Below are 25139 nucleotides of genomic sequence, written 5' to 3'. Positions count from 1 at the left end.
ATTAGTTAGTTGCATAATAATACAGAGTTGCTCAAGCAGTGGCTACCTTTTGCTTGGGTCTCAAGCCAACAAAGGAGAGGCTCTAATTCTATAGAAAAAGCAAGAGAAAAAAATATCTTAAATGCTCCAGGATTAGTTGATATGTTCAACCTATACTCCCAGATCTCAAATGGGTCTCTTATCTGGATTCTGGACCTTTACACATCAGGAGACCAGTCTCCTCATGAATGATCAAGATCCCTCTACCTAAAGCTTAGGATTAAAGAAAATACACTCTTGAGGTCTTCAAGCTGGACATCTTATGCAAAAACTGGCTTTGATTTTGATAGTTGATAACCCAATAAATAAGGGTTTGTCCCTACAGGTACAGGGTGGGTTGGAGCCTGGCCCTGGAGAGCTAACATCATCTTTTTGGACTCATTTTTAGCCTACCACATCTTCAGGGGTCCCATGGCATTGGACAGATTGTATTTCAAAGTTGTTTACTCTGTTTCTGGTTAACATCAGAGTTGTTACCATGAGAAGCATAATACAAATTGTTACCATGAGGGTAGTAGTGCACCAGACTGGCCCAGGATTGTCCATGTTTGTTTGTCGTGAAAAGATAATCTCCAGGAGGGAAATTCAAGGGAATATTTTTGGTGGGCTCCCACTTTCCACTATTCTCTCTCTCTCTCTCTCTCTCTCTCTCTCTCTCTCTCTCTCTCTCCTTGGGAAAAGGCCTGGAATTAAAGTTTCTACCTTCCTTACCAGTAATCCAGTTACCTATTCTACCAAAAAAAAAAAAAAAATCCAGTTACCTAAAACGTCAACGGTGTTGGGTTCTCTGTCTTCTTAAGTTCAATCTTTTCTCCTCTCTCTCCCTGTATTTGGGTCTGTCCCTCTCGATTTGAGAGACCGCTGATACTATTTTATTCTTTAGTTTTTAGTTCTATTTTTCTGCTGACTGACTGACTCTGGAGTTCAGGCTTCCAAGGCTACGCAGAAAGAGAGGGAGTGGGACTTTGGTGTCCGTTTCTCTCCAGCCCTTAGGGTTTGTTTTTTTCCTTCCTGGTGTTCTGATCTGTGGTGGATCGGCCAGTGCTTCGGTTTTGGCTGCGGAAACATATCAGCAGTTATGGTGAGGCGCCATGGCTGGCAACTTCCTGCTCACACTTTCCAGGTTTGTTTTTCTTTGGTGGGTTCATTTGCTTGGGTCAGCTGACTGTTTGATTTGAAATGCTGACTGAGGTTTTGCTCATACTGCAATTGGATGATGTGGGATCTGTTAAATAATTTCTGTCTGGGTTTCTCATAATTCTTGGAGAAGGTGTAGAGTTCAGTTTTCAGGTTTTTTTCTCCATTTTTTATGGTTTTCAACTAGAATTGATGCCTCTATTTTACCCGGTGAAAACCCATTAAAGTACTTCTAAGAAGGTTTAATAGATGGTATGTTTAATGGGTTTTGTGAGTGTTGTACGAATCAACTGAATGTCATTTCGATTTTCATTTTCCAACTCTTTCAGTTGGTAAAATCTTATCAATCACTTTCTTTTGTAAGAATGCAGTTGTTGTTTATGTCTTTGCCATTTCTATGTTTGTGACAGAATGACCCTTTTTTCCATTTTCATTTGATGGAGGCGGAATTACATTTTGTTTGTCTTTGCCATTTCTATGTTTGTGACAGAATGACCCTTTTTTTCCATTTTCTTTTGATGGAGGCGGAATTACATTTTGCTCAACTTAGTTTAATGGGTATCTTCTGTATTCACCTTGAGGGTTTTTTTTGGGCATGGGTTTGGTGGTTTGCTTGTTTTATTTTAGTTTCGTTGACTACTGACGGTATTTCTCATTGCGTTTGTGGAAAAGGGGGGGTTGGGAATGTTCTACTTTGCTCTGTTAATTTCATTTTTGAGTTGACATTTTCTATCATCAGTTACAAAGTTCTCCTGTAGTTGTGAATTTAAGGTTAATATCCTGACAGCCATTTCCTTAGTTAATGATAATATAACCATGTGCCATAGTTTATTTCTATTTTTTTTTTTAGACTTTAACCTTCTGGTTTTGTGTTGAATTAAATTTCTTTCTGCTATGAATTCATTGAATATGAGATTTTATTTTCCACAAAGTTTTGGATCCTATGGTTTTGTTCATACGAGTTGGGACTATGGTGTTTTCAACAATGGAAGGCATAGCTTTTACTTTGAGAGATGGGGAAGCCAGGCCTAAGATGGATTGTCTAATCTTGCCTTGTTTCTCTTCCAGTTACTCTAGTGACTTATTAGCAAAGTAAGAAAAAAGTGATTTTGCTTATGAGCATTTTTTGTTTGGGAGATGATCACTCCATGCCTCCTATTTGGAGGAAGCTTACCATTGCCTGCTGCTAACATTTCTGTTATAAGGAAATGTCCTAACTCAAAACCAGCCATCCATCATTTCCACTTGGGTTTTCAGATGCTACATATACTCGTCAAATTTCTATTGCCGCCTCCATGCTTTCATCAACTTTGGAACAGAGACACATTTACCCATTTTCTCCAGAATTTTTTCTTTCTATCATATTATGTATGATTAGTTGGAAATGAAACATTAAAAAAAGGCCTTCTTTTGATAGTACCCATGCTGATTTATCTCTGTTAATCTTTTTCTCCAGAATGTTACTGCAAAAGAATCGCCAGTCGCTTATCCCTTGGCCTTATTTTGATATGAGAACATATATGACTAATTTGGGGTTTGGATTGGATGGTCATGTTACCATAAGCTAATAATCTGTAGAGGCAATCTGTTAAATAACCCATTTTTTTGAGAATGATTTGAAGCAGTGCAAAATTGGGATGTGGAGAAACTGTTGGTTAGAATACAATATTCCTCTTTCCTGTATACATTTTTTTCCTCCATTTCATTTATCAATTATCGTTTAAGATTGAATTGTATTCGGGAAGTCATTAATTCACATATTACAATTTCTCAATACGTGTTTTCATTTGTGAGCTTTAGTCACCTTGTTGTCTTGAATTTAGATTTTTTTAGTAGTCTAAGATTGAAATATTCTTGATCAATAATTTCATTTTTTTTGTTCCCTCCTTTCTGGCTGCGTAGGGACTCATGCGTCCTTTGCCTGTGTTTTTTCCTTGGATAGGTTGTTGCAATTACGGTATTTTGCTTGTTAGTTGTTGCATACTATGCCTTCTTTGCACCATTCCTTGGTGGCCATATTTGGGAATATGCTGCAATCGCCACTTACACTCCTGTGGTATGTAACTGATGTATAACTGGTTTTCCCGGGATTCCATTGTTTCTCTCATATGAGGATGCTAACTTTCATTATTTGTTATGGCTTCATGTTCCATTTTTTTCTCTCAATTTTGTGCTGCAGGCACTCCTTGTTTTCATTCTTTATGTCCGTAGTACAGCAATTAACCCTGCCGACCCTGGAATTATGTCAAAATTTAATGGGGAGCTAACAAATAAGCCCAATATAAATCTGGGGTTATCAGGTAGGAATGTGCCTGCTAATTTTGGTGAAGTTGGAACTGGAGTGCATTCTTCTCCATCATCTGCTTCTAGAAGCTCCATAACAGCTGATTATAGTAAGAAAGGTTCAGTTAGAGAATCTGAGATTATGGAGATTCCAGAAGGCCTTGCGGGTAGAAGATCATCAGATTACTTCAACATCGGAGGGCTCTGCTGTGCAATATTTGTACATGAAGATTGCTTCAAAAATGGAGGATCCAGTGAGCAGCAAGCCACTGGGGAAGATGCTTTATTCTGTACGTTATGCAATGCTGAGGTAGTACCCCCAGGGCTATTTCTTCCTTGTCATAATTGAGTTTGATTACTGTGACAAAGTTACTAACCTGTATCTTTACAATCGTAAAATTGTAACATCTGGTCATCTTTTCAACCATTTTTGTTGTGCCATGCTTCCGTATAAAGGCCATTGATCATTGCTTAGTTCCGGTGGGAAAATGTGGGAAGAATATATATGTGAAGAAGCTGGGAGAGTCCTCTTAGGGATCTCAAGCAACTAAAATGATAATTATGACATTCTGGGTCTTATTAGTGCAATATCATCAAAATTATCAAATGGTTTACTGTTGTTTTCATGATTGAGAAGGTTTCTTCAAGGTTTTAATAGCTTGATTTCTTGGAGATTTTTCTTTTATTTTTACCATACCATATACTTCAAATTGAAGTGTGAAACTGATGTTTAGTTTTAGATGCACTTAAGACGTTCCTTTAACATCAATCACTGTAATTGTCTTCTCTATCGAGAGAAAATTACCTACTCCATTTGTGCTTCATTAAAGTCCACTTTTCACATTGCATCCCTCCACATCAAAGTTTCTGGAGAATAGATCTACAAAAGAAAATATTTGCCAGTCTTGTACTCGTATGTTCGTTTTCTGATGGAAGTTCTGCACTCTAATTTATTTGATACAGAAATAAATAGGACTTGTGCAATAAAATCCGTTGATGGCTCTTGTTTCATGTATCATTTATATGCTCCTATTCATATTGCAGGTGCGCAAGTACAGTAAACACTGTAGAAGTTGTGATAAATGTGTTGATGGATTTGATCACCACTGTCGGGTATGGGCTGTGCTTTGAACAAACTAATGTGAAATCATTTCTCAGCACGATTGAGGATTAATATGTGCGTCCAAAATTGATAATGCCTGTTCTTTTGGTGCAGTGGCTTAACAATTGTGTGGGAAGAAAAAATTATGTAACTTTTATATGCCTTATGGCTACGAGTCTCATTTGGGTATGCATTAAAACTCCATTGTTGTTTGGTAACAATAATTCTTAAGCCTCCATTGTTGTTTGGTAACAATAATTTTTAAGTCTCTCATGATAATTTGATTAACAGTTGGCTCCCCTTCTTCTCTTGCTTAGCTTGTAATTGAAGCTGGAGTTGGTATTGCTGTCTTTGTCCGTTGCTTTGTGGATAAAGGGAACATGGAGAATCAAATTATAGACAGGCTTGGCAATGGTTTCTCTCGTGCCCCATTTGCAGCTGTTGTGGTATGTCTGTTTTGTTGACTCTAGAGTACTTCTACATCTATCTGGTAGACCATTTCAGTGCTATGATAGTTAATGTGAAGTACTTTGGATTGGTACATCTTTTTAGCGGGCTGTGTACGGGAGATTTCATGTACTAATATAAAATTCCTCGTGTGCAGGCTGTATGTACGGTAGTTTCGTTGCTGGCTTGTCTCCCTCTGGGTGAACTTTTCTTTTTCCACATGATTCTTATCAGAAAGGTCAGATATTGGGAAAATTTTGGTCTCTGTTGCGTTTAATTAGATATATCAGTTCTCACAGTATTTTGTGTTTTTTAATTCTTTCATTTTCTTTGTTCACATCAGGGTATTACTACTTATGAGTATGTTGTGGCAATGAGGGCTATGAGTGAGGCACCTGCAGGGGCATCTGTAGATGAGGAAATGCCAAATATTGTTTATTCTCCAACTGGGTCTGCTACAACTGGCTTAAGTGGTGGAAGTTCTCTGGGTCTGCAATACAAGGGTGCATGGTGTACACCTCCAAGGGTATTTGTCGATTATCAGGTAAAATCATTCTGAATAAACTTTACTTTTGGTTATGAACTACAATTTCTGGCAATCAGAACTTATAAATGGTCCATAACATTTATGCATGAAGTGGTGTCATGTGTCCTAATGTCCTTCATTTAGTGGGTTTGAACTTTGAAGTAGGGGTTTGCATAAGAAATTCACCGGACTGGATCATTACCTTCTTCAGAAAATATGTACATCTATTTGATGTTGGGGTTGAGGTCTAAAGATCTTATATTGAAAATAGGAAAAAAAGAAGAAAAGAAAATTATGTGTGTGTGTGTGTGTGTAGCTCCCCCTGGTGGAGTCATTGGCTGGTTGGCCACTGACTTGCTTGTTCAAAACAGAGTTGTATAACCCTCTGATCTGTTTCTTTTCTTTTCTTTTTCTTAGTTGGGTAGCTTTATTATTCTCTTTTCTTTTTCTACTTGGGTGACTTTTTTATTCAAACTGGTCACATCAGGATGAAATTATTCCTCACTTAGAACCTGGAATGGTACCATCAACTGTTGATCCGGATGCTGCCGGGTTTGCAGAAAGAGGGAACAAGTCCAAGAGGCCTGTCAGGATTAGTGCTTGGAAGCTTGCAAAGTTGGATTCAAATGAAGCAATGCGAGTGGCAGCTAAAGCTAGGGCATCTTCTTCTGTTCTCCGGCCAGTTGAAAACCGCCGTTTGCCTGACACTGATATCAGCTCCAGTGGAAATCTTAGTGGCAGAAGTAGTATGAGCACCGACATGGGACTAAACAAAGACACCAAGAGTGACATAAGACTATCTCCTTTGAGGAATTCATATGCACCAAGTCACGGTAGCAAAGATGAATATGAAACTGGGACTCAAAGTGTGAGCAGCTTCAGCAGTCCAAGCCATATCCATGAGTCGGTCACCCTTAGTCCTCTCCCGCAAGAGCACCCTTTAGGTCTGTTTAATCCCACAAGTGCAGTATCCCGCTTTGCTCAAGAGCGACCTTCTGCTACTGCTAGAGCATCTTTTCCTAACACCAATCTTGACAACTCAGTATTCCATCCTAATTCCTCAGGGTTCGATGACAAGATCATACAAAAGAGTAGTGGTACTGATCCCTTGTTGTTACAGGCTCCATCTTCTTCTCTTCTTAGAGATGGTAAAAGAACATCTGTTGTGTGGGACCAAGAGGCTGGTAGATATATTTCAGTCCCTGTATCGGCAAGGATTGCTGAATCCACCCTGGAGGCCCGAATTAGATCTTCAGTGCAAGTTGGAGACGCAAATACTCATGCAGAAACAAGCAATTCTAGTAGGAGACCTATTGTTCCACCCACAGAATCATCTGCTACGGCCAAGGCTTCTGTGCAGCGGTCAGAGAAACTGATGTACACAGGAGAGTCTATTTTCTTTGGTGGTCCTCTTTTGAGTGTCCCAGTTAAGGATGGTCCAAGAAGTGGAACAAACCCTAGTTTGAGACCAGAACAAGAGAGGGTGGTATCCAACTGGCCCCGTGAAGCTAGAGGTGGAAGGGGTGTGACTTCAAACCAGTTACCTGTGTTCACTCCAACAGGTTTAGAGAGAAATCCATCGTCAGAGTCGGGGTAGTTTGGATCATAAAGCTTCAAAGGTTGTCCCTTGATGTTGGTGGATTTGTCCTTCCAATTTTGGAGATGAAGGGGGACGGAATCAATACCAGTCACAGTTAACTTCTTATGTGGACACGCTTTTAACATGAGAAACTTCCAAGTTATAACTGCAGCTCTCAGATAGGAAGCAGTCTGAGTGGTGACCTTTGGGTCCCCTCAAAGATGCAGGCACGACTGTTCTTAAATTCTGCTCCATTGTGGCTGTAAATCTGTGGTTTTTTTTTTTTTGGGGGGGCCCTCCGGGTTGGTCGCCTGTTGGGTGGTGGGTGTGATATGAAGGTTTTGGCATTTTTTTGAACATTCCACCAAATTGTTTTCATCCAAAATCTGTCTCACTTTTTTCCATTGGGCATCTCTGATAGATTTGTAACTCAAGTGTATCATTTATTGCTACAAAAGCAAAAGAAGAAAAAGATGTACCATTCCCCTACAGCTAGTTCCATGTAAACCATTCAATTTCAGTAGCTTGATCCTGTTTCATTCTAGGTTTGGACTGTATTTAGCAAATCAAAGTGGTTGCAGATAGTTTGTGAGGAGTTTCCATCTTCTATCTGCTTGCATCTGCTTTTTTATTTTTGGTGCGAACTTCTTCTTTCTTTCGAATTTCATGTTGCAGTTCATATTTTTCCTGATTCATCTCCAACCTAAATAAGGGCTTAATTGAGCAACTTCAGAATGAGAACTTCGAAGGCTGGAAATTGGAACTTTGCTCTATTGTTTGATATACAGCAGTTAGCAGCAGAACCTTATTGGGGTATGTCATATCAAACATGGATCAAGGGATATAATTTTTAAGATCCATAGACTAATCCCTGTAGGTCGCCATTCCAAAATCTCAGGTGACAGACATTTCGGATATGGACTCCAGAGGTTGAATCTGAAGCCAATCGAACCAATTGGAATGATCTTCCTTTCCAGTTTAACATTGCTATCCTATCTTGAACATGAAAAATTAAAAAAAGGTAAATTATTATTGTTACAAAGATTTGTCATTTTTTCTCCATGAAAAAATATGCAAATTTTACATGGAGGAAATTTTTATGTAAAATATCATTTACACGATTACATCCATTCTATTTGTTGATTGTAAGGGTGTCAATCCATTGGTTCGATCTGGTTTTAGTCAGGTTGAACCAGTTTCAGCTTGTTACTAGACCAACCCAAAAGCATACCATTGAGAAATTGTTAAGTTTGTCTCGAATTCTTGACCCATTTTGAAGATTGATCCGCTCCAACATATTTTGGTGGCAATCCGAATGAGAAGTTTTCTGAGATCTGTGATAGAAGTAGAGGGGTTGGGCTGATAGACTGTGACCCGATGGGTCGACCCGTGACTTGGAGTATATAATGTACTGTTGTCTCGTTGAGAAAGTCATTATATTTTGGGGAGTTTTTCGAGCTAGAGTTTCAGGACGAGTTTTTCCGCCGCTATTTGGGTGTAATCTCTCTTCTGCATATTGAAACATCTGCTTCTTTGCCCGAGGATGTAGCACACCACATCGTTATGTGAACCTCGTTAAATCTCTATGTTTTGCAGATCTATTGACTGTTTATTTTTTGTATTTCTTGGTGTTTGCTCTAACAGGAAGTTTTTGGTTTTAGTCCAGTTTCTTATCCATCAGGTTAGGTCTGGTCTGGTTTGGTCCTGTTTCAGGTTTAGAATTAAATTAGAAACTAATGGGAAAATCCTGGTGTTGGGGTTTTGGGTTTCTTATCTGATTACTGTTGGTCCGGTCTCAAATTTTTATCGGGTTCAGTCTGTTTTTTTTGTTTTAGTTTTTCCAATTCGCTTTCCGTTACCAATTCCATAAAACCTTAACCCGAAACCAAAGCATTGAGAGTGCAGTTTGGTTTGGCCTGGACTGAACCAGTCGGTCTGATTGGTTCAGGCTGCACTACCCTAAGTCGATTGTTAGAATGATTTAGACAAACTGAAATCAGAGGACCAAGATCATAAGTCAAGATAAAAGGTCATTCTATCATACGGTTTTACATTAAGTCAGCATCAGCTACCTATTCAATGGCCCAGATCGCATTAGTGCAGACACAAAGTCCTTATCCGTTGAAAGCAAAGTTCGGTTTGAAAGAAAAGACCTACGAAAGGAATACTGGTCTTTTCCGGGCATTTCTCTTTTTCCCAAGGGAGGATTTTCATTTTTTGTTTCGATTTAGTAATTGAAGAAGGTTAAATTTTTTTGTTTCGATTTAGTAATTGAAGAAGGTTAGATTTTCTGGGTTTTGATTAGAAGTTCCTATATGTTTGATGCTTTTAATCGGGTTGCGAACTCGTTTAAGTTTCTGGGTTTTGATTTCAGATGTGATCTTATTGTATAAATGTAGGTGAATCAAGAAGACTGATATATATCTATATATATTTTTTTGGCAGGATTTTATCGGCAAAATTGGTGAGAGATGAATATGAGGATCGTACCTTTACTCTTTGCGTTGCTTGTTTCATTGTTGTACGTGGATGCAAGGCACGTATTCTCGGATTCAGGTGAGAAAAGTAGATAAGAATGCCATCTAGTTATTCTGGTGGTCTGGTGTTTCATGATATCATAAGCATCTCATAGATATCAGGTGTGTTTAAACGATTAGATAAAGCTGCTCCCTGTATGTAGAGGTTTCAGCTGAATTGCAGCCTTGCTTAGGTTCCACAATTTTTATTTTTATTTTTTTAAATCCCCCCATTTTGATTGAAAGGAATCTAGGAGGTGCCAAGCATTTCTTTTTTCCCCAGTTGTTTATAGGTGTAATGAAGTCTTTCTTCGGTGCTTTAGTGAAAAAGCATTTATCTGCCACTGATCATTAAGTTTTTTACCATACTTAGTTTCTTAAAAAGATTGGTTTTGGGCCACTATTATATGCAGGAAAATTAGCTGATATTGGTGTGAACTCTGTCCAAATCCAGCCTGTAGTCCAGTCTTCCGAAAGGTTATCACCGGAGTTTATCTGTCTTTCATGCTTGGAAGTATCAAAAGAAATTGTGAAAGCCTTGAGTGACCCATTGTTATTGGAGAAAGTTAGTACATTTGTGAATGATGCTTGTCATATCCTTCCTTCAGATATACAAGTAAAGGTATCAAACTTCTTTGAGATTGTTGATGTCGGAGAGCATTTTCTGTGTATTCTTACGTCTTGATTTTATTATTGGTTTACATTGCAGTGTGTTGAGATGTTAGAGACAAACATCAATCAAGCTATTGTGTTTCTTAAAGACTACTTCAGTGAAGAAAATCTATGCAACAGTACAGGGTTGTGCCCTTCAAATGCCAATACCCTTCCAATGTTAAGCTTTGGCAAGAATCTACAGTTATATCTAGACCGTGAGTTATTGAGTAAGCCTGCAGTAAACACCAGGCTTCTGCCTAAAGAGCAGATTTCCTCCTCTATGTTACAGAAGTTCACTAATAAGGTAGATAAAAGCTCAACCATGTGCTCTCACTTCTGGCTTTGTGTGTTGCAATGAATTCAGTGTCATGGAGCTTTCAAGTTTTTGTAATCTCTTTCTCCTCCTTGTGGATTCTCTGTCTCTTCCCTCAAATTTTAAGTTATGCATTGGAAGATGAACTTATTAAGTGTTGTCAAGGAGTTGCCTAGGCAGCCTTGCTGTTCAAGGGGTCAGGGCAAATAAAAGCCTTGATGGTGATTATTGGGATGGCAATGTATAGGGAAGACGTAGGTAGTTATCTAATGTCTCATATTCAATTTTTGTGCTTCTCTTCTGGAGGTTAGGTGCTGCCACCATCTCAGTCCTTGATGCCACTGTTCCTTCCTTTTTACCTTCTTTCTGGAGACCACCTTAGCTCTTTGTTGCCCAGGCTAACTTCAATGGTTTGAAAACCCTGAACTAGTGAAGTCTGGCTAATTGCATTTTTTTACCCTCTGTAGAAAATGCGACAAGGAAGAAATTTTATTTCTTTGTCCAATGTCCTCAAGCACTAATTACACATTATCTATTTTAAGACCTGGAGTTGACTGTTGAGCTTTTCATATTTTATGATTCAGCTTTGATAGTTGGTTGAACCTTGCAAAACTGAGAGGACATAATTAATGTGTTGATACATTATAGGATTGCTTCACCCCCACCTTCCTTTTCCTTTCAAGCACGGGGTGGGGGAAGGATTGTTTATCATATACTCCGACTCTTTGTTAATTCATACCATTTGAGTTGTGCAAATTAATGCTGAAGATTGTTATATGGGAGGGGGGAGGTTCATAAATAATTTTGAAGGCTGCAACAAGTAACTAGACTGATTTGTGCTTAATATAATATATGAATTCATGCCCCTTTCGTTTTTGGGGAAAATGAAAAAGGCAAAAGAATTGTCTTCTTTTTGGTTCATCCTTTTAAGATAATCGTCAAGACAATTCCTAAAATGCTGGTAATTAAGATGGAAGTTTATGAGGAGGAACAATGAGGTACGTTATTGAAGATTTAGCTTGTCTTCTGCCATATATAGCTAATGTTGCCAATTTTTGTAATTCAGATGTCAGATGACAAAAGCTGTGATGCATGTCATACTGCTATAAAAGATATACGTAATGATTTGAAGGACCCCAAGATGAAGGTGAAATCTTTGTATGGAACATAAGAATGCAAGTTAAACTTTTGTTCTTGATTCCTGACGGATCAATTCAAGATTTTTCTCTTAATTTGCAGATAAAGGTAATGAGGATTCTTCTCAAGGCTTGCGAAAATGTTGATAACAACATAAAAGAAGTAAGTTAACCACCCCCCCCCCCTGTTTTTTCTTATGCTTGAACTCTGATCCATCAGTCATCAGTGAGATCTTATAGATGCTAATATTGTTCTCCTCCCCACTTGACATGTTGCAAATTTGGGACTTTGTTTTATTTGCAGTGCAAAAGAATGGTTCTGAAATATGGTCCTCTGATTTTGGAAAATCTTGAGAAATACCTGAACACCAATGACTTGTGCAGCATGGCTCATATTTGCAAACCCTTGACTGGCAACAATCTCAAGATCGTAGAAAGTTTTCGCCCACTTATAGAGTTGCCAACCAGCTCCAAGAATGATGCGCTTTCCAAATGAATTCTCACTGCTTTTGCCACAATGGCATGTTGCCATGAAGGATGAATGTTATAAGGATAAACATGTCATATAGACAGTGATTGTTATTCACGCTAAGCAGTCACTTCCTATACTTTCTCAAAGTACCCCGTGTGAGTGGCTTAAGGTATGCTTAGTGGGAGTTGAACTTAGAACGTCCGAATTTACGGCTCGTATCAAGTTCGTTGCTCACCAACTACGCTACCCTTTTAGGTTTGAGAGTATTATCTTTGTCAAGGTGAAATATAAGGATGTACACCTCTTATGATAGTAGCATCTTCAAATATCAAGTATTCAAGTGTGAATCCTTATAAGCCCTTAAGATTCTCGACTTTGTTAAATTTTCTCTCCTTCAATTAAAAAGGAAAATGGCATTCAACAGTACACTATACAAAAATATAGAAAAATTTCAATTGAAAAAGTAGTGTCTGTTAAAGTTGGCCAAATGTGTCTCAATCTAAAACCCTACCAATACCAGTATCCTCCATTTCTAGATTCTAAACATTTGCCAAACGACTCACACCTAAATATGTATCCATCATATCGCTACAAAGATGAACAAAATGATTTTTCCCCTTCAACATATAGCTACAAAGATAAACAAAATAATTTTTCCCCTTCAGCTGAAGGGAAGAAAAAAAGAAAAAGAAAAAGCGAAAAAAATAAACACAATCACAAAACTGGGAACATAGAGGTTAATGAAGGTAGCAGATATATATTTTACTGTTTTTTACGAGCAAAAATATCTACAGAAAGAAGCAACTAAAAGCGAATCAGACGATCATCTCTGAACAACAGCAATAACCCCAAACAGAAAACCAATGCAGCCAAAGAAAATTAAGATAACAAGAGCTCTTAAAAATAAAAAATAAAAAGCCCCCACATGATTTTTATACAAATGGACATAAAAGCGACAACCTTTGGTTCTTTACTATCAACTAAAAGGAAGAAAATAATGGCAGGAATATAAGATGTTACCTGATTCAGAAGAAGGCTCAAGAAACCTTGCTAGAGAAACAAGCCAAGACCATGGTACTCAAAAGACAAAAACTAAGAAAGCCAAGACAATGGGGCCGAGGAAGAGCTCTCTCTCATGAATCGAGCAATTACAACCCATAAAAATAACTCACAGGAGCAAAAGCCTGGTCATCCTGCATCCCCACTCACAATAGCAGCACTTGGTTCACAAGCTTCATAAGCAAGCGGGTGAAGAAGAAGGAACGTTATTAGAGCAGAGGCAGGAAAATTTTTTCAGTTGCTATTAGTTATTATAGAGGTACTTTGAAAGGGTTTAGATTATCATCTTTTCATCAATTTTTTTTTATTTAGTCTGTTACTGAATCAAGGTTACAAGTTATATTCTCCCTTCACTTTACTGGATATCACCATTTCTTAGAAACTGAGAGGAGCCAGACCTACACCTGCCACATTAGTTCAGGGTTTAAGGCATCCACCATCCAAGCAGAAATATCAGTGCTTTATATACATAATTAATTAACAATACAAGAAAAGAATTGTACAGTTCTCCAAATCATCTAGTGATCAAATAATTTACAATAATTGGTTAACGCCAGGTAAACAGCATTACGTTACGCCATTCTTGAAGAGCTCAACTAACAAACACCATACCTATAATCACTTTCATTTTATTCTATATATATTCAATGGATACCTACAAAGTGGTTTATTTCTAAACCAATGTGAAAATCTATCAAGCACAGAAACGGTGTCTGGTCATACTGTCATAGTCGATCTTAACCCACTGACCCCTCAAGCTTCAAGCTCATGAGCTGGTTCACTTCAGCACCAAACTCGTCAGGAAGCATTTCAAAGACATCCCTACAAAACCCAGAAATCATGGCTCGCATAGCCCTTTCATGGTCAATGCCCCTTTGCTGAAAGTAGAATAGCTGATCTTCACCAATTTTGGAAGTGCTAGCTTCATGTTCAACACGAGCTGTGGGGTTCTTCACCTGTTTCAACCAATGGCGTTAATCCACTAAACACAAGCATAGGAGGTTACTACAAAAGTTCATCCTCGCAGAAAAATTCGACTTGCCTTAAATCAATACAAAAATTCCCAGGATATAAATATAACCGGAAAAAAAAAAAGAAGGAACCAGAAAACAACACATCCACATGTTAAAACCCATGTCCTACCTTCCACCAATGAACTAAGTAATCCAGGTCAACCAGGTTAGGTGATCCTAGTCGTTATAAGGCACTGCAAGAAGATAGAAATCCATAGGTAGAACAAGCTAGTCACTAAATCAGTTTGATAAAGAACAACCCAGTGCACGAGGATCCTGTTACTGCAGGGTCTGGGAGGGGTAAATGAACGCAGCCTTACCCCCTGCTTAGCAGTGGAGGCTGTTTCCAAACTAAATCAGTTTGATTGTTGACCAAAATTTATCTCTTAGATGAAACTAATAGCTTGTTCTACAACCATCTTCACATACATCATTTGTGTGCCCAGAGCCCAGGTACTCAGCAGTCAGTGTTGAGGTAGTGATCCAAAAGCTTGAATGAGGGAAGCACATGCGCTTATTAAGGTATCATTATTATTATGCTGGCAACTTAAGGTACTCTCTTCCCTGATAATATAAAATCCCACCAGAAGAGGAACATGGTAGTTTGCAACTTCACATCAAAATATTACCGACTTCTAACCATATTGGATAGACCAAGTTTAGTGTTCCCAACTTCTTAACAAAATTGGCAGGGAGTATGACATAGTAACACATAAATCTAGACAGGGAAAGATAGAAACATATAGAACAGTCAAAGTACATAAGAAAAGATGAACGTTAGTTCATGGCTGTTACTGGATGTACCATTATATCTCACCAAGAAAAAGTATTAGCCTTTATTTGTCCATCAAATGAGGAAAAATAAATTAAGCTTAATTTGCTTCTTTTTCCGAAGGATGTAGCATGCCTGATGTATTGGGTATGTACTATCCTTTTTTAAGCACTCGCCACCAAGTTGTCTTGTGATGTTAAGAGTATAAAACAATCCCAAGCAAATGCCTTATAACAATCCAAAAGCTAGTTATCCAACTACATGCACATGCAACTTTCGGTACATCCCAGGTACGCAGTTCATTCCTGCAATACCGGTTTTTCCAAAACTTCGTTCTATCACTAACGTCCCCACCATACACAAAAACACCACTTTTTTTAACCTCTCTTAGATGAGAAATCTTTTTATTTCCTCACATCCACAACAAGTAGTCCTCATTTTTATTTTTATTTTTTGTTCTTTTCTGCAGCATGGCTTTCATTCCATAGTTATATATCAAACGATAATAGAAAGAAGCAGCTCCAAAGTCCCAAAAGGACAATTTTTCCTCCAGCATAATTTATACAATATGGGAAAAATCATCCATGAGCCTTCAGCACTTGAGCCGAACTGGAAATACCATTAGACAAAACAACAAGGGTGCATTGAATATGCAAGGTGAGGAGGATATATTTGTAAGTGACTGAAAAGTACCGTAATGTAAGGGTAAGTGTTGGCAGCAGCATTATCAGCAATAAGCATTGAATCGCATTGGGAGGAGTTCCGAGCATTCTCTGCCTTCGACTGCACCTGAACAAGCCCCCTATAACAATTTCTTGAATGACCAGCAGAAATGCCCTTTGAGACTATCCTACTTCTTGTGTTCTTCCCCTTGTGTATCATCTTTGTCCCTGTATCTGCCTGCTGATAGTTATTTGTCAATGCTACAGAATAGAACTCTCCTACTGTGTCATCACCCTCCAAAACAACACTTGGGTACTTCCAAGTAATGGCTGATCCTGTCTCCACCTGTGTCCATGAAATCTTAGACCGAGCTCCGGCACAAATGCCCCTTTTAGTGACAAAATTATAAATCCCACCACGCCCCTCCTCATCCCCTGCATACCAATTCTGCACAGTAGAATACTTAATCTCTGCACCCTCCATGCAGTACAGCTCCACCACAGCAGCATGGAGCTGATTCCGGTCGTAAGAAGGTGCTGTACAACCCTCCAAGTACTCTACAAAGCTCCCCTCTTCAGCAACTATCAATGTCCTCTCAAACTGCCCAGTCTCCAATGCATTGATCCGAAAATAAGTGGAGACGGGCATTGGGCACTTGGTATTCTTGGGGATGTAACAGAATGATCCGTCACTGAATACCGCAGAGTTCAGGGCTGCAAAGTAATTATCCTCTGGAGGAACCACTTTGCTTAAAAATTTCCTGACCAAATCCGGGTGCTCCCTAAGTGCTTCCGATATGGAACAGAAAATCACACCAGCCTCTGCTAACTTCTCCCGGTGGGTCGTAGCGATAGAGACGCTGTCCAGGACGGCATCAACAGCAACATTGGCTAATCGATTCTGTTCGTTCAGTGGAATCCCCAACTTATCGAAATACCTAAGAAGCTCTGGGTCAGCCTCTTCGATGCTGTTCAGCGTAGGTTTCTTCTTCGGTTCTGAATAGTAGCAAAAGTCCTGGAAATCGATAGGAGGGTATTGATTGTCCGACCACTTGGGTTCCTTCATTTTAAGGAATTTCTGGAAAGCGTCCAACCTATATTGAAGCATCCAATCTGGTTCGTCCTTTCTTGAAGAAATCAGTCGAACAGTCGCCTCTGCGAGCCCTTTTGGGATCGAAAACGATTCGATATCCGATACAAAACCCCATTTGTAATCCCTTTTGAGGAATTTTTGTATTGGATCATCGGTTAAGGTGGTCTTACCCGTTGATGAAGCTCGATCAGAAGGGACAGATATGGATTCGAGATCTGCCCGGACCTTCAAGCCCCTTGAAGAACTAATGAATTTCTTATTTAGGATCTTCAGTGTTTGTAGTTTATGAGAAGATGCTTTCAGTGGCATCGTAGTTTCGGGAGGTGACTGAGGAGAGAAGAGCGAAGTACCGTTAGCCAGAACGGAAGCCATGGGTGCGTCCACTTTCTGCCAGATGGGAGGAATAGCTGAAGAATAAGGGATGAGAGGCTCTTGGATGAAGAAAAGGTTAACCACCTGATGAGGCAACATATGTCCCCTTCCTCGTGTATACAAACCTGAACAGAAGATTGATCCACCACCTCGGCCTCTCCTCATGTCGAGCAGCCACCTTGGCCTCTCCTCGTGCTGAGTAACCACCTCGGCCTCTTCTCACACCAACCAATCACCTCGGTTCAACCGACCTATCACCTCGGCTCAGCACAGCCAAATAAGGCACCCAGAAACGTGCACACATCCACTCCTACATTCAAGGGACGTGATCCCTGATCACAGGAGTAGGACTCTAACCACTACACATCATCAAAGGTGTCCACCCCTCTCATGACTTGCACCTCCGAGATCAATGGGGAATATTCCCAAAACATGCCCTGGAACCCAAAATATTCCTAGAATCACAAAGCCACTCCCCTCAATGACTCTACGCTAAACATGACTCTCCACAAACGCCTTTCCTTCTCTCTCCATCAGCAACCTGTAAATACCAAGGTAAGCCTCCATCATAGGAGATCAATATTGGGTCAACCCGGCTCTCCCCTATCCTCTCTTCTGTGCAGGTCGGCTGGAGCACCAGGAAATGCAGGGAAGATCATCCAGTCAATTTTTGCTGCATCAGATTGGCGCCGTCCGTGGGAAACAGTTACACAAAGTCACCCTGGACCAATGCAATTAAGGAGTGAGAATGTCGTTTCTTCTACGAAAACACCAATAAGATCTACCCTCGAGTTACCCCTTGGACGTCCCCATTCACCACCAACGACAGAGCAAGAGAATGCCCTAACAGAGACCCCTCCACGAGGACCTAGCAAACCAGGCCTGATGCTCAAGTTGCCCAGGGAGAGGGGGATCAGCGCGAGCAAAACCCTCAGCTATCTCGCCATGTCCCATCATCTCGAGTAACTCATCCAAACATGGAAGAGCAGATGCAGAGCCTGCAGCTACAGTTATTAGCGACAAACACACTAGTGCGGGACTTCATACGTCAGTTCGGCTCGACACTTCCAGTGCCACGGACTAGTTTAGCTCAGCCGCCTAGGCTGGTTCCGGGCAGACAACTCAACGACGAAACTCTTGACAACAGTGTCACCCCTCAATCAACAGCAAGGAGGGGGTCGGCTAGAACAACACACATTGTTCACTCGGTACCACCCCGCTCTCCTACCGAGGGGCACAGGCAAGGTCCCGTTCCTGCCCATAATAGGAGATCTCGTCGTTCCGTGCTTCACCAGAGCCCAGAGACACATGATGTCCATAGACCCCCACCCCCGGTAGGAAGACGCCAGTTGTCGCCTCAAAGACTCACTAGAGGTGTGCATCCGCACAGAGAACATAAAAACTCTCAGAGGACAGCTCGGTGAGAACAACCCCATGGGGATGAGGACTCGCCCATCAGGCCGACCAGAGGCACACCACGGCAAGCTCAGGATTGGCCTGGTGGTCACCAAGGCCGAGGAAGAAGCCACAGAAGAGGTGAAAGGGCACGTCGATCCCCGGATCTCCGAGCGGAGGAGAGAAGTGACGACCTGGAGAGTCGTATCCAACGCCTCACTGAGCGAGTAGAAGGAATGCAGAGGCAAAGGCATCCGACCAACATAACTGTAACTCCGGCCCATAATGCACTATCCAACGAACTGATAGACGTCAAGTTGCCCCCAAATTTTGTGATACCCGTCTTCAATGGATATGACGGCACCACGGATCCCTATAATCATCTGTTGTATTACAGCTCGGCCATGACGGTTCGTGGTAGGTCAAATGTCATTCTCTGCCGAGCCTTCGTAGCCTCATTAAAAGGAGCAGCGTTGGTATGGATGTCAAACTTGCAGCCCCGATCTATCCGCAACTATAAAAAGCTGACAAGAGTGTTCCTCACACGTTTCCAAGCAAGTATGAAGCAGAAGCAAACTATACAAAATGTGATAAACATAAGGCAAAAAGCAAGAGAGACTATAAGAGAGTTCCTTGCCCGATTCACCAAGGTGACACTGGAGGTAAAAAACCTACTGGAAGGAGTGGCGTATAGCACGTTGTGCAACGGGGTAATGCACCCTGATCTGGTCCAATCTCTGGCCCTTGACTTGCCAGAAACAATGCCCGAGCTGCTAAAACGATGCAATCAATATGCCAACATGGAGGAAGTCCTGGACGCCAGAGGGATAGCTGACAGGGGTGATCAGTTAAAGAAGGAGAAGCAAAGGACTCTGAGGCCTAGGGACGATTCCCGCAAGCCGAAGAAGAATAGAACAGATCAACCTCTTGACACTGATGAACCCAAGCGATATGAACTTGATCATTCCTGAACAAACCTGCTCTTAGAGATCCAGGATCAGAAGTATTTTCACTGGCCTAGGCCAATGACAGCTAAACCAAAGGAGAGGAACCCCAACCGATACTACCGATACCACCGAGACCATGGGCATGACACTGAAGACTGCAAGCTCTAAAAAGGGAAATTGATGAGCTCATCAAGGCTGGATACCTTAACAAGTATTTGAAGCAGAAATATGGAGGGAACGGGCCCAAGCCGAGGAGAGATGATGCAAGGCCGAGCCAAGATACTACTGAGCCACAGAAGGAACCAATCACGGACCGAGCTGACGCGTATGATAACCAGCCAGTGGGTCCAGCCATTCTAACAAACATGGGCAGACCCATGGTGGAATCAGTCAAAAAATCTAAAGCACACGCGTGGTTCGTATGCATCATAGAACAACTTGTCAAAGCCCTCAGAATGGATCCACTCATTACGTTCTCTGACAAAGATCTGGAAGAGTTGAACTGGCCTCACAACGACGCTGTCGTAATTCAATTAGTGGTGGCAAACCACCCATTCCACAGGGTCCTGGTGGACATAGGAGCCTCCGTTGACCTCATGTCCTACGAAGCCTTCACAAAACTAGGGCTTGGCACTAGGACCTTAAAGCCAGCTCCAGGACCCTTGTACGGATTTTCAGGCACACCAACAGAACTAGAAAGAGTTGTAGACTTGCCCGTAACCATTGGACAGGGAGCTCAAACAGCCACTACTATGGTTTCTTTTATGGTTGCCAAGATCGTCTCACCCTATAATGCAATCCTTGGCCGACCTGGTCTCAATGGCTTTGGGGCGATTGTGTCCACTAAGCACATGAAAGTCAAATTTCCCACCAGCAATGGAGTTGGGGAATGCAAGTTCAGCCAGAAGGAATCCCAGGAATGCTATGCCAACTTCATAAAATCTATCAAGAAACCATGCTCGGGTATAGCATATATGATAGAAATTATTGATTGTCGAGATGAAAGCCTCCTGACTCGAGCCAAGCCAGTAAAACAATTGCTTACTGTCCCAATCACTGAGGTCTAGCTGTCAAAAACCGTTCAGCTCAGAGCATTGCTGAGCTCCCAATGCTTCAACTAGATTTTAAACTTCCTCGGCGAAAACTCTGATATTTTTGCATGGAAGGCTTCTGATATGCCCGGCATCTCCAGGGCCATAGTCGAGCACAGTCTGGATATTAATCCTAGCTTCAACCCTATCCAGCAGAAGCGCAGGAACTTCGTGACTAAGCGGAACACCATCATCAACCATGAGGTTGACAAACTCCTAGCCACAGGGTTTGTGAGGGAAGAAAAGTACCCGACCTGGTTAGCCAATGTGGTCATGGTTCCGAAGACCAACGGAAAGTGGAGGATATGCATAGACTACACGGACCTGAATAGGGCTTGTCCCAAAGACTGCTATCCTTTGCCCTGGATTGACTCCCTCATCGACTCGACTACGGGCCACAAGATGCTGACCTTCATGGATGCATATTCCGGTTATAACCAGATAAAGATGAAGGCGGAAGATGAGGAGAAAACTGCATTCCTCACCACTCAGGGCAACTACTGCTACACTGCAATGCCTTTTGGCCTAAAAAATGTCGGAGCCACTTACCAGAGGATGGTGAATACAATGTTCTGAAGTCAAATCAAAAGAAATATGGAAGTTTACATTGATGATATACTGGTCAAGAGCGCGAAAGGCATTGATCATGTGCTAGATCTGAAGGAAGCTTCGATGTCCTACGGCAGAACCAGATGAGACTAAATCCAACCAAGTGTGCATTTGGAGTAACCTCTGGGAAATTCCTACGCTTTCTAGTGTCGTAAAGGGGAATAGAGGCAAACCCCTAAAAAATTGAGGCCATTTAAGAGATGCGTCTGCCAAGAAACATTCGCGAAGTTCAGAAACTGACGGGGTGCCTGGCTGCACTTAACAGGTTCTTGTCCCCAGCTGGAGATAGGTGTCTTCCTTTCTTTAAGCTACTAAAATGAGGAAAAGGTCAACAAAAATTTCACTGGATGGAAGAATGTGAAGCAGCTTTTGATGAAATCAAAGCCTATTTTACCCGGCCCCCTCTGCTGAGCCGGCCAGAGCCCGGAGAGGAGCTACAGCTTTACCTCACTAGCTCAAAATAGTCGTTAGCACAGTCCTCGTGAGAGAAGAGTCAAAGACCCAGAGGCCCATCTACTATATGAGTCATGTGCTCCTGGAAGCAGAGACAAGGTACCGGAGGATTAAGAAGTTTACACTGGCATTGGTCATGACAGCCAGGAAGTTGAGGCCCTACTTCCAAGCATATGCCATTGTTGTACTAACTGATCAACCGCTGAGAAAGTCACTTCACAGCCCCAGCGTAGCAAGACGTATGGTGAGTTGGGTTATCGAGTTAAGTGAGCATAACATTGAATTCTGACCAAAAAGCCAATCAAGCGCTAGGCACTAGCTGATTTCTTGGTATAATGTACACAAACTGAAGAAGCGGCAGAGCCTAAGGCCGAGCTGAACAAAAGGTGGGAGCTCTTTGTTGATGGATCCAGCACCACAGCGAGGAGCGGCGCAGGACTTGTGCCGAAAATCCCTGAGGAATTCATAATACAGTACGCCCTTAGATTTGCATTCCCCACAACAAATAACGAGGCCGAATCTGAAGCCCTGATTACGAGAATCAAACTGGCAAAGACGGTAATGGCAGACGACTTGGTCGCACATAGTGACTCCCAACTAATGGAGAACTTGGTCAAGTGACTCCCAACTAATTGTGAACTAAGTCAATGGGCAATACGAGGCCAAAGAAGAGAGGCTGACCAAATATTTGAAAGAAGTACGTCGTCTGATGACCAGTTTTAACACATTCGCGATGGTACATATCCCGCGGGAGAAAAATGCAATAGCAGATGCCCTCTCCAAACTAGCAACAACAGAACTCGGGGACTGTGCAAGCTCGGTATATTTTGAAGTACTAGACCAACCTACCTATGAGCAGGAATTGTTGTGCAGCAATAAGCAGCAGTTCAAGCTGAGCTGGATGGACTCCATTTTGGATTATTTACGTGACTGACATCTCCCAGGAGATCAGACAGTACCAAGGTCAGTCAAAAGGAGAGCAGCCAAATACACCCTCCAAGGTGGAGCACTTTACAAAAGGGCAATGTCCTGGCCCCTATTGAAGTGCCTACCCCAGAACCGAGCTGAAGAGACACTTCGTGAAGTCCATAAAGGAATTTGTGGGGGACACATCGGGGGAAGGGCACTGGCCTACAAGGTGTTGCACCAAGGATTTTACTGGCAAAAAATGTAACAAAATGCGATGAAGTTCATCCGACGATGAAGTGTCAAGTACACACCCCAATACCACACATCCCGGCTACAGAACTTAGCTCCGTGATCTACCCGATCTCATTCGTAATGTGGGGAATGGATATCCTAGGATAGTTCAAGAAAGGGAAGGGCGGTGTCCAATTCTTGATTGTCGTTATTGATTACTTCACTAAATAGGTGGAGGCACGTCCCCTAGACAAAATCATTGAGTAGGCAGTGGAGAAGTCCGTGAGGGACGATGTCATATACCGCTATGGTGTCCCAAAGGTATTGGCCACAAATAATGGTCGATAATTCAACAATCAAAAATTCAGGCTCTTCTATAGTAACTTTAACATTGATTTTTGAAACACTGCTGTAGCACACCCGCAATCGAATGGTCAGGCAGAAAAATCCAACCACATACTCCTATATGGAATAAAGAAGAGGCTGGACCGGGAGAAGAAGAACTGGGCAGACCAGCTACTCAGTGTACTTTGGGCATATCGCACCTTAGCTCAAACCCCCACAAAAGAGACACCGTTTCGATTGGCATATGGGACTGAAGCGTTAACCCCTATGGAGGTAAGCTAAGCCTCATTTTGATCAGTGGTGTTCGAAGCTTCACAAAACGAAGCCAGGCTCCAAGCGAACATCGACTTCATAGACAAAGTTCGGGAAGAAGCACTTGTGCAAAATGAAGCCTACAAACAGAAAGTTCGACAGTATCACAGCCGAAGGGTCAAACCACGGAGATTCATAGTTGGTGACTTGGCCCTCAGGAAAGTAGCTGCAGCGGACCCAAGAAGTGAAGGCAAACTAAGTGTGAACTGGGAAGGCCCTTACATAGTCTCCAAAGTGGTGCGCCCCGGTACTTACCACTTACAGACTCAGGGGGGTACAGCTATACCAAGGGCATAGAATGTTAAAGATCTCAAAAAAATTTACCAGTAGACAGTTTTATCAGTAGATTGCATTGAAATCCCATCGATTGGGTGTTAGTCTTGTAGATTTTATATTGTTAGCAACTTAGCTTCCATATCTCAGTTATTCAATTTTATCCACGGAGCGGCTTAGATTCTATTTCAAAGAAATGTATTTTTCCCAAGTGCATACCACACATCAATATACTATGAAGCTTCTCCCAAATATCTGACTCTTCTAAGGAAACAAAGACCTTAACAACTAAGGCATAAAGACCGGGCTATAGCTCGGCAGCATCTAAGACTCGAGCTCAAGCTCTGCACTATCAAGACCAGACCCTAGTTTGGCAACTCAAAGACCTTAACAGCTAAGGCATAAAGACCGAGCTCCAGCTCGGTAGCACCTAAGACCGAGCTCAAGCTCGGCACCACCAGGACCATACCTTAGTTTGGTGACTCAAGACCTCAACATCTAAGGCGTGAACTAACTTTAGCTCGGCATCGTCAATTCCAAATCCCTATTGGCATACTTGTACCGTAGTCCAGGTCTAGGCATGATGCTTCACAATACTAAGGCACGCAAGACCAAATCAAGCTCAATTGAATAATATAACTACATTACAGGAACTGAAGAGACATAATGAGTGAAGAAAAAGTATTTTCCATTAATGAAGGAGGGGAGAAACCCTCAAAAGTTACACCAATTCCCAAATGGGATTTTTACAAAAAAAAATGAAGAAAGAGAAGAAAGAAGATTACATTGCTCCCGTAAAAAAAATCATAATCTGGATCGGGATCACAGAAACTAGGGGGCTGGATTAGGAAGGAGAGAGGTAGTTCACTTGTTGGCTTTAAGGTCTACTTAAGTCACCTCCTCACCGACCTCAGCCTGACCAACAAGCTGTACTGAGGGAGCCAGGGTAGGAGCGCGCTGCTCATACTCAGAAAAATCGTAATCTGGCATCTTGCCAAGGACAAATTGTATGGCTTCATCTGAGCCAGCCTGAAATGAGGAGACATTGACGTCAACCAGCCATTTCTGACCAACTTCAGAGTTCAGCCACCTCTCAGCAGCAACCTCATTGTTCGAAGCCAGCTCGGCCTGATATTTCTTCTCCAGCTCAGAAATCTGAGCTAAGTGTTCAACTTCTTGCTTCTTGCTGGCTTCCTGAGCCTCGGCTAGGTCACTCTAGAGTGCGTCCTTCTCCTTGACAAGGCCGTTGTTGATCCTGAGCTGCTTAGCCACCTTGCGCTCCAGCTCGCCAGCCCTTTCCTCATGATCTCTCACCCTTTGCTTTTCAGATCGGGCCTTTCTCTTCTCACTCTCTAGCTGACCCATGGCCTTCTGAAGCTCCTCCCGCAGATCCTTTACC

The 25139-nt window shown here is 41.7% G+C and overlaps 3 protein-coding genes across 4 annotated transcripts; 2 read left to right on the top strand and 1 right to left on the bottom strand.

Annotated features, from left to right (window-relative positions):
• Positions 1-778: 778 nt before the first annotated feature.
• On the top strand, positions 779-7363 carry LOC122075096 (probable protein S-acyltransferase 19). Its single transcript, XM_042639995.1, has 9 exons — positions 779-1162; positions 3119-3232; positions 3356-3769; positions 4504-4572; positions 4676-4747; positions 4879-5007; positions 5166-5246; positions 5352-5552; positions 6022-7363. Exons 1-9 carry the CDS (start codon positions 1118-1120, stop codon positions 7129-7131), a joined length of 2235 nt encoding a protein of 744 aa, XP_042495929.1. The 5' UTR covers positions 779-1117; the 3' UTR covers positions 7132-7363.
• A 1839-nt stretch (positions 7364-9202) lies between these two features.
• On the top strand, positions 9203-12551 carry LOC122075770 (proactivator polypeptide-like 1). 2 transcript variants are annotated; one of them, XM_042640934.1, is made up of 7 exons: positions 9203-9356; positions 9559-9669; positions 10043-10251; positions 10339-10587; positions 11663-11743; positions 11836-11895; positions 12037-12551. In XM_042640934.1, exons 2-7 carry the CDS (start codon positions 9585-9587, stop codon positions 12226-12228), a joined length of 876 nt encoding a protein of 291 aa, XP_042496868.1. In that variant the 5' UTR covers positions 9203-9356; positions 9559-9584; the 3' UTR covers positions 12229-12551. The 2 variants fall into 2 exon arrangements, with proteins under 2 accessions (XP_042496868.1, XP_042496867.1); XM_042640933.1 differs by having other exon boundaries at positions 9267-9393.
• A 1151-nt stretch (positions 12552-13702) lies between these two features.
• On the bottom strand, positions 13703-17264 carry LOC122075553 (UPF0051 protein ABCI8, chloroplastic-like). The gene is made up of 2 exons (XM_042640617.1): positions 15742-17264; positions 13703-14219 (listed from the first exon to the last, which is right to left on the bottom strand). Exons 1-2 carry the CDS (start codon positions 17173-17175, stop codon positions 14001-14003), a joined length of 1653 nt encoding a protein of 550 aa, XP_042496551.1. The 5' UTR covers positions 17176-17264; the 3' UTR covers positions 13703-14000.
• Positions 17265-25139: the final 7875 nt, after the last annotated feature.

The sequence above is a fragment of the Macadamia integrifolia genome, chromosome 4, assembly GCF_013358625.1.
Source record: "Macadamia integrifolia cultivar HAES 741 chromosome 4, SCU_Mint_v3, whole genome shotgun sequence".
Lineage (NCBI taxonomy): Eukaryota > Viridiplantae > Streptophyta > Magnoliopsida > Proteales > Proteaceae > Macadamia > Macadamia integrifolia.
Note: the sequence above shows the minus strand (reverse complement) of the source record. Positions and strands in the feature narration are given on the sequence as shown.